The sequence below is a fragment of the Rattus norvegicus genome, chromosome 10 (genome assembly GCF_021556685.1).
Source record: "Rattus norvegicus strain SHRSP/BbbUtx chromosome 10, alternate assembly SHRSP_T2T, whole genome shotgun sequence".
Classification (NCBI taxonomy): domain Eukaryota; kingdom Metazoa; phylum Chordata; class Mammalia; order Rodentia; family Muridae; genus Rattus; species Rattus norvegicus.
The window spans coordinates 49,372,501-49,382,665 of NC_141543.1; the positions used below are offsets into that span (position 1 = coordinate 49,372,501).

The window sequence follows — 10,165 nt, forward strand, 5'->3', positions numbered from 1 at the left end:
GTTGGGATAGAGAAATGGCAATTCTCCTGACCTCCGACTTTGGCTTGCATTTTATCCTTTGAAATCACCTTATTACATTTGCCCCAGTAAACATCTCTGTCAGGAAGTGTCACATTATAAGATTTTGTTACCTGATTGTTTCTAAATTTAAAATAACTTCCTATTTGAAGCAGGAGTAACCATTGCGTGATGTATAAACATCGTGTTGACTTTTGGACGGCCATACTTTAGCAAAGGTGTTGGGGAAACTTTCATAAATACTAATTATCCATTCTCAAAGGTCAGCATGACTGTGTTAGCTACGGTCATGTAGGATTGCACTAGAGTCAGAAAGAATCCATGAAAGGAAATGACATCAGAGGCCCAGAGACACTGAAACCATTTTTATTTTATTAGAACAAAGGGAAGTCAATTACAAGCTAGTTCTGAACTAGATACATTTCTTATTTAAAATTTTCGAGTATGAAACATCTACTCTCGGATCATTGTAATGGTTTTCTGTGGTCGTGGGAACCAAACTCAAGGTTTTACCCATGGAAGGCAGACATTCGACCAGAGAGCTGCACTGCTGGCCCTGGAAAAATGCTTTTATTTAAACTGATTTTGTAATAGTTCTCTCTCTCTCTCTTTCTATCTATCTATCTATCTATCTATCTATCTCGTGTGTGTGTGTGTTTGTGTGTGTGATGTGTATGTGTCTGTGTCTCTATGTGCATATGTATGTGTGTATGGGTGTGTCCCTGTCTATGTGTCTGAGTGTGGGTCTGTGTCTCGGAGTGTGTGTGTATGTGTGTGCCTATAAGGAGGTTTCATTTCTGCAACACTGTATTTGCAATGCAACAACACAGTAATATCAATTTTACAGTGATCATAGACTCCATTCATGTATTAATAACTACTAGCCTTCTAGTACTGCACCAGTGAAACACAATCCAACATCTGAGAACCAGTACCATGCAAGAATTCTAAGCACATATAACAATGTAACAGGTTTAAAACAATGTAATACATTAACTTGAAATGTATGAAATGGGTTGAAGATGCACACAAATGGATAACTACGATAAACTACTACACATTGTCACAAAATGTATAAGAAACATTTTAAATAGAAAACAGAAGAACAAGGTTTTCTTTCTTTTTTCATAATAGCATCCCAGTGTATAGCCCTGGCTGTCTTGGAACTCACTCTGTAGACCAGGCTGGCCTCAAACTCACAGAGATCCTCCTGCCTCTGGCTCCTGAGTGCTGTAAGTGTGAAAGTCTGTAACACAATTTATGCTCCCTACAACTGTATCTTCATGAAATTGTCAGTTTTCTACAGGAATCTTTGATGAAATTTAGTATCACTTTTGAGAGTGCACTAGATAAAGGTAGGTCAGTAATCAGTGTGAAGAGGAATGGCTTTTCTCATCCAGAAAGAAATTAAGATGCTGTGAGACATTGTACTGTGATGTGGAAGATCTGTGCTCATTGCATATATAGGACAGCAGCACCTCACATGTGGAGTAGAGAAAGTCAGCCACATGGGTCTCCATTACGACAGGAGTTTTTCCTTGCTTTTATATGGAACAACATTGAACTTACATGCAATAAAGTGCAAAGGTCATGACTCAGGTCATAGTCATATTCACAACTTTGCGAGAACGTTGGGTTCTTTCGACTGAGAAGTACCAAACTGAAGGAATTTGAGATCACACAGTAATGCTTCTTTATGCCACGGTTAAGATAAGCACAGGGGTAAACACATTCTGAGGCACTAGACTGTTTATTCTACATGTTATATTTAATTGTATTGCAAATTCTACTATGGGGCAACAAAGGTAGACAGTGAGTGGTGATGGCAAATAGACAGTGGAATTGTTTGTGTGTGTGCATATGTGTGGTATGGATTCATTGGCAGGCCAGAGGTAGGAGGAATTGTTTGTGTGTGTGCCTCTGTTGTATGGATACACTGGTAGGCCAGAGGTAGGTACTGATGTCCTCCTCTATCAGTCTCTGTCTTATTTATTTGAGGCAGTGTCTCTTCCTGAACCAGGCCCTTGTATCTGGGAGTCGGGGGTTGACTGGCAGCAGGGAGCCCTAGTAATTCTTCTGTCTCTGCCTTTCACAGAGATAAGGAAACAAACACATGGGAACTACACCTAACTATTTATGTGGGATCTGAGAAACAAACTCAAAAGTGTGCTCCTGCTTGCTGATCCATAACATGTACATTAGGTGGTAAAAACAATTTAATCGTCCTACTAAATTGAAATATCCCATCATTTGGTTTCAAGTCACTTTAAAAAAAATCATTCTCAGACCAGATGTGGTGGCACATGTCTTTAATCACACTGGGGAGGCAGAGGCAGGTAGATCACTGTGAGGTCAAGGCCAGCCTGGTTTACAGACGTAGTTCCAGAATAGCCTATCTCACAAAAAGAAAAATAAAAAGAAAAGCAAGCACCTTCTGTGTTTCAGGTTTGGACAGAGCTATGAAGACTCCCAGTAACAGCACGGAGGTGGACTTCATTCTTCTCGGGCTCTTCAGCCACACCTATGCCCACTTGTTCCTGCTTTCTTCTGTGTTAGTAATCTTCACTACCTCCCTGATGGGCAACACCCTCATGATCCTTCTCATCTGCAGGGAACCCAGGCTGCACACGCCCATGTACTTCCTTCTCAGCCAGCTCTCCTTCATGGACATGATGCTAGCCTCCACCATCGTTCCCAAAATGTCAGCCAACTATTTGATGAACACGAGATCCATCTCCCCTGCGGGCTGTGGCTCCCAGATCTTCCTCTTCCTCACCTTGGCAGGGGGGGAGTGCTTCCTCCTGGCAGCCATGTCCTATGACCGCTACGTAGCCATATGTTATCCCCTGCGCTACCATGTCCTCATGAGCCCCAAGCTGTGTGCTTACCTGACGGTGGGGTCCTGGCTCCTGGGAGCTGCCGATGGGCTGATGCAGGCGGGCACCATCCTGAGTTTCCCCTTCTGCCAATCTCGGACAATCAACCACTTCTTCTGTGAGGCTCCTTCTCTGGTGCGCCTCGCCTGCGCAGACACCAAAGCCTTTGAGTTCTTCATGTACATCTGCTGCATCCTGATGCTCCTGATCCCACTGTCCCTGGTCCTGGCTTCCTACTCTCTCATCCTGGTAGCAGTGCTCCGCATGCGATCTTCTGCAGCCCGGAAGAAAGCCTTCGCCACCTGCTCTTCACACCTGGCTGTGGTGGGATTGTTCTACGGGGCCATCATCTTCATCTACATAAGACCCAAGTCCCACCAGCCAGGCAAGAGCGACAAAGTGGTGTCTGCCTTCTACACCATCTTCACACCAGTGCTGAACCCTCTCATATACAGTGTGAGAAACAAGGAGGTCAAGGGGGCCTTGAGAAAGTGGCTGCAAAAGAAAGTGTGATAAACGAGCAAAGAGAAGTTCCGCAAACCACCTCCACTCAAGTTAGGCACGCCTCACTCACAGACTCAGCTTCTCTGGCCCATTGAACACTTTTTCCTCATTGAACATTCTTTTGTGTTGTATTAACTTTTTTGACGCTCCTTTGTCATTTTATATTCTAAGTTTTACAAAAAACAATTTGCCCTGTTCATGCCCCCTGTGTTAGCCATTGTGTGTCTTTTAAAATAACATCTTAGAGATGGGAGCCAGTGACACAGGTCTCGTTAGCTAGATTTTAATCAGGTGACTCAGTTTTTGTTACATGATGGACAACGTCAAGTGGAAGAGGAAAAATTAATAATAATTCTATAAAATAGGGCTGAATTTATTATGAAGTACCTTGTAAATGAAATGTGTGGTCAATAAGATTTATTAAACATAAAATGTAATTGCATAAACCTTATGTCAATATGTTGCAAGAGGAATAATCTGAGGCTGTTTAGAACTTAGAAAATTTTTAAAGGAGATGAGCAAATAAATTATACCTCTAAAATAGCTATATTTAACATTTTAAGCAAAAAATACCACTAATCAAAAACTAAGACTGGTTTAATAATATTTCCAAATTTCCATTTTAGAGTATTTGAAGAAGTGACTAGGCCTACGACGAGCTCCATTCTCCTGACAGGATGGCATTCATGCCGAGATAACAGTCTGAGATAGCTCAACATGATGACGAGCCCCTGTGATCTCAGCACTTGGGAAGCTGACGCAGGAGAACTGTAGGTTTGAAGGCAGCCTGAATAAAGTAAGACCCTGTCTCAAATAATAAAGTTAAACAATAGTGAGATTGACTCTTTCCATATTAAAAAAAAAAAAACAACTAACAAACAAAAGGCACCATCCAAAATCAACTAAACTCAGAAGGAATAACAGATAATTCATTCTGGAGCCAAACATGAGTGACTGTGGCCCTTTCAGGGTTAGGTGACCCCAAATTCCATGTTCCAATCTGGTACCAGCCTCAGGAGGGCTTTTTTTTCATAATAATAGAATAAAGAAAATACAGAGATTAAGACACTCTTCAAACCCATTTGGGGGAAGCAGCAAGTGGGCAGGCTAGAGTGAGGCCGGCACGGCAGGTACAGGCTCACATGCTATCTCTCAGAATCCTTGGCCCTTTGGCTGTGGGAAGCTAATGTTCTGCATATCACAAAGGGTTTGCCCGGCAGTCACCAGCATGTTGTGCCCCATTCAGATGAAGACTAAAGACTGATAAAGGTAATTTGGTCCTGGGATTTGCTACATTTCAATCACTCCGAAATCACTGTAGCACCAGTCTCAAAGGCTGAGTCCGTTCCAAGGACTTTGACTGCCAGCCACCTCTTGCCATTCCTTGTCCTTCCACATTCTACCATTTGATGACAGAGAAGCAGGCCCTGACAGGTCTAGGACCCTTGGGTTTGATTTCCCCATCACACAACACTGAACAACGCCATTGTTTATTTCGTACACTGGACATGGTCTTTGACTATGGCCTCACAGAATGTAGGGAGACACCAAGTACACGTGGATTCATGGACACCACAAAGACTAAGGATAGGAAGGGAAACAAATGCCACAATCCATCACCTGAGTCCATTTCCAGACACAGAGCTTGCCGTATGACAGACAGACAAGTGTCCTTGAGGGTGGGACCACAAGGGAGGCTTCACAATTCTTATATATGTTTGCTGTGTACCGGTTTTTCTACCAGGGGACTTATAGCATTTAACAAAACAAAGAAACACTGGGCCAGCCACATACCTGGATCTCAAGAGAACTGTTGGCAGCTGCCCAGCATGTTGGAATCTGGCAGTTCTTAGCTGAGTACCTTGAGAGGTTATTTTTTTTCTTGTAGGGAAAGCATGCTAAGATCAAAATCACATGGTCCATATCTGGGAGCAAACCACAGCCAGTGTCCACACAGTGACCTTAAAGCAGAAGGGTGTGGCCTAGGCCACAACTTTCTCAGGAGCTTAGAGGCTTTAGCTTGGGGCATCACTCTTCATCCCCCCACCTTTACTCAGTTCCTCATAATTCTGCTTTAGGTGGTGATTCTGAGAGGTCTTCCAGTCAACTTCCCAAATGTCTACCCCATCTCTGTATACTACAGAAATCCCAGGAGAGCCCTCTGAGTGAGGAGTGCACCAGCACAGTATCTATCCCTCCATTGTTCAAGATGGGTGGCCTGGGCCTCTTGGATGTGCTTTTTGAAAGATACAGTCCATCTTCAGGATAGATGGTCTTGCTACTCTTTCTTCCTGGATTTTAAAGATATAAATCCACTGTGTGTAAGTACCTAGAGTCCCAGCAATTGGCAGACGGAGGTAGAAGGATCAGGAGTTCAAGTCCAACCTGTGCTACTAAGCTAGATTGAGGGCAACCTGAGCTACATAATGCCCAGTTAAATATAAATAGGTAAATAAATAATAATGTTAAAACCTGTACTTTCCTTTAAATAAAATTGAATGTGAATTGCTGTTTACCATATTATCTTATATTTTTTTTAATCTGGTCCATGTCCCTCACATGTAATTCATTATTAAAAACTTTCTTTTTGTTTTGTTTCCAATTATCTATTTCCATTTGTTGAATTTGGAGTTTCTATATGACAGTAGATAATTACCAAGTTTCAAGGCATGGATCCAAGTACCAGGATTCCCAGTATCAGAAACATTCAAAGCAAATGGCCAAACATCATGAAATACTTTCATGATACATTCAACCTGCAAAGTGTCATCAATGTGAATACAGGCTGGAGATGCTGTCCCTGCTGTATCATCATCATCATCATCATCATCATCATCATCATCATCATCATCATCAGACACAAACATGCAAATACAAAATCAAAGTAAAACAGTTTCTTGCAGATGCAAGAGAGGAGCGCACATGCATATGACCATCCAACCTCAATTGTATCAAATTGAGCCCAAGAACAAAAACAAAAGCCCCCAAATAATAAATAATAAAAAACCAAACGAACTGTACAGCTCACTCCCTCCACCAGTTTCCTTTTATTTCCACTGCTGTTTCACAATCATGGCAGACACTTTAACCTTCCTGTCTGCTGACGTGTGTGCAGGAAATACTAGAATGACAGGACACCAGAATCCTGTGACTTCATGGTCCATACACCTGAAATCACAATCCCCTTTCCAGGACATTTATTTACATTTCTTCCTCTAGAATGGCTCTGTCATTCCCATGATTCACAGCATTATGGGTTGTATAGAAAGTTCACAGTCTCCTGGGAATTTTAAAAAATTTCTCGGTACAGTAAACACTTCTGGCAATGGAACTGTCACCCTGACATCTCTTGGGCATTGATAGGATTGTGTTCGAAGCCCAGGCTGGCATTTGGCCCATTCTCATGACACTTCAGTCCAGGCACTGATATAAGGCAGGTGGAAGAACAGGATAGAACAGACCTTCTCTCCAGGTGGGGAGATCCAGAGGCATCACTGAGGATATAGATCCAGCCTGCTGGGCAGCAGTTTAGACGCACATAGGTAGGTCATGACAACCTCTTCATATCTGATTATTTGTTTGTGAAATTTAACTCTAGGGAAAAAAATTCCAGACTCAGGAGGAGGGGGCCAGAGGAAAACAAGGAGCCCTTGGCTACACAGAATCTAATGCTAACATTCTGTACATTTCATAATAGAAGACTCCAATTTACACATCTTGGTACCTGATGAATTAAAATGTGTGCAAGTGAGTGGTAATATTAGATGAATTATTTGTTAAAAAACATAAATTTTATCACTATAAAACTTTCTGTAACTTAACTAATTTTTCTCATGCATGCACATCAATTTTCATTTTAGTGTCCAGAAATTTGGACTTTAAAAAATACATATTAACAATTAATTTGGGGGAAATATGAGGAGGAAATTATGTATCCTGACTTGCCAGTGGTTTCTCAAGAGGCTTTTGTTAGAAGAAAAGGCAGGCAACTATCCCTTCCCATGACTCCAAATGCAAAAGAGAGAAGTAGAGTTCTAGGTAAAGACACCACAGTGCTCACAGCATTCTAGGAACTGTGGGAACCCAGGAAGGAGAGATCTAATTCCGTGGACACGGAGCAGAGAGTAGAAGGAAGCCCTTGGTTCTCGGGTGAGACATTTCCCATTCCCTGCACTAGTCAAGCTGGGGTCTCAGGGATGCCTTTAACACCTTACCCAAACAAGCAAACGCTTCAGGAACAATTTCAACCATGATTCGTTTCATGATCAGGTGTTTTAGGAGTTTATCCCAAAAGTCTACTCTGTGGAGGCTTATAAACTTTTTAATTAGTAGTAACCTGTCTCATTTGTATAGAGATATAGGTAATAATTTTAATAATAACAAAATGGCCACACAATTAGAGCCATAATAGCTGTTCCTTTTAATCATTTACTTCATGTTTAAAAAGTGCACACAATCACCTATTTCTTCTAAAAAATCACCTATTTCTTCTGAAAAAAATCAGGTTTTTAAATGTAAGTTGGAATTTTACAATCTATATTTTCTAGGACTGGGTATATAGATCAGTGGTAGAGGGTGTGCCAAGCATGTATGAGTCCTTGTATTCAGTTCTCAGCATTGTATAAACAGAACAAAAGAGAAAAATATGGTTTTTTTTTAAACAGAGAATTGGGGCAGCTGTGGAACCCATTCCCTGAGGACATACACACACCTCTCTTGCATGTTCTAGACAAATATCCATCATTGCTGTTTTGTGTGGTATCTTGTATCTTTATCAAAACGCAAGCTGCAACATCTGTTGTCGAGCATCTCATTAAATCAGTGCACAGCTATCAGCAAGGGGAGGGAAAAGCCGCTGCACTGGACACCAACAGTGAAGTCACTGTCACAGTGATTCCAGAGTCCATCCTAGCTTCCCAGGGTCACATGTGACATGACTGGGTCACATAGGACTGAAGGGAATGGTGGCTGTCAGCAGCTGCGGGGCGGGGGTGGGGGAAATGGGGAGTGAGGCTCAGTGAGGCTGACTTCTCATTAGGAAGCATTAAAGTTAGAAGACAGAATCTAGTGGAGAAGGTGTCTGCTGACACCATAGTGACTATGGACACAAAATAGTTGTGGGGATGCAGAAAGTAGTTTAACAAAGTTGCAAGGGGCTCTCCCGTGGCTAGACAACCCAACCTTAAAGTCTCTCTTATCTTCAGTAAAGAGAGGTTGGAACTGTGAGAAAAAAAAAGATGAGTGGGGGAGGGAGAATCTAACTCTTCAGTGTGTGATGTACTGTGAGTGCCATGGCCGTGGTCCCAAATCCTTTCTGGACTGAAAGTGTAGGAAAAGCACAGAAATCAGGAAACCCATGGGCTGAGCAGAGAGAAGATACTTTAAAATTAACTTTCAAAAAGTAAAATTGTTTTCCAAATATTTCACTTTTAAACAAACTAAAACACTCAGGGACTCAGTCCCGGACTGAAAGACTCATGATGACATTGTTTCAACCATAGGAGTGATTTGACCTAAGTAGAGACACAGGGAGTACTGGGTGGTCACAGACTGCCTCTAGACCTCTGAACTAGACATCATCCTTAAGAATGAATTCCTATCCACATCTTTGTAGCTGTGGACATTTTGATTCAATAAACTCAAACAACCAGGGCACCAGCAAGTCAAAGACTTAAATGAAAGTAAAGATACAAAGTCTCAGAAACAGAATTCATTTTTTTCCTCCGAAGTTAGGCAAAAACGCAGGTCTCTGAGATATGCACTAAATGGTGAGTTTTTGAGAATTGAGAAGAGGAAGGGGTGGTCTGATATGGAAAAAATATTTTGGAACAGATTCTTAAAATGTTAGTTTAGCATTTCAGCTCCACTCTGATGAAACACCCAAGAGAGGTATTGCTTTTTGAAGTGTCAGCTTCTGTAAACATAACCTAGGGAGCTCCCACCCAGGGTGAGTTTAGCCTCTGTCCACAGATTCTGTTTTTTCAGTCTGGATCTAAGAGCCAGCATCCTTTGGTTTGGCAAGACCTTTGATATTCAGTGTTAGAGGGAATTATTTAAATTTACTGTTTTCAAGAAACTTTGGCAGGATCAAGAATGTGGTTTGGGTAGAGTTTTAGCATGCCGTCCACAAAGCACTGTGTTCGATCCCAGCATTGCATGAACCAGATATGCTATACGTGGTCTCCATGTTATAGATCCCTGCTACCTCAGCTATCAGGAGGAAGAGCCAGCGAGCTCAGAAGATGTTCCTAGGTCATTTTCTATTACATGGGAAACTTGAGGCCAGCCTGGGACACAGGAAACCTTGACTCAATAAACAAAAATTTGGATATATTATAAATGTGTCGCCAACATGAGCAAATCCCTAAGTTATATTTTAAAATATTACTTAATTTAATTAAGCACCTAAGATTTGATTATGCGGAATATAATGTACAAGAGAATATAAATGACAAACTGGTCTCAACCATTAATGTACATATCAGGCAATGGAAAGTCACGTGTCACTTGCAACTCATACATAACTTTGATTTGTCATACCAGTTCACTCACTGACCTGGTGAGATGTTTGTCAGGGAAATCTTGCAAAGGAGGAAAACTAATGTTAGTTTTTGGCCATGAGACATTTTGCAAACATGGGTGAAGGATTTGAAGTGCGTTTCAGCGTTTCTCAGAGGCAACCATCTGGGCATGTGTACATCACACAGCATCACAGGTGATGAGACTCCTCTGTCCCTTCTTTCTCAGTGTCACTAACTGCTGTAATC

At 41.7% G+C, this 10,165-nt stretch overlaps 1 protein-coding gene across 1 annotated transcript; it reads left to right on the plus strand.

The window, feature by feature from the left end:
• The first annotated feature begins 2,477 nt into the window (after nucleotides 1-2,477).
• On the plus strand, nucleotides 2,478-3,407 carry Olr1451 (olfactory receptor 1451). Its single transcript, NM_001000957.1, has one exon. The coding sequence runs from the start codon at nucleotides 2,478-2,480 to the stop codon at nucleotides 3,405-3,407; it is 930 nt and encodes a 309-aa protein (NP_001000957.1).
• Nucleotides 3,408-10,165: the final 6,758 nt, after the last annotated feature.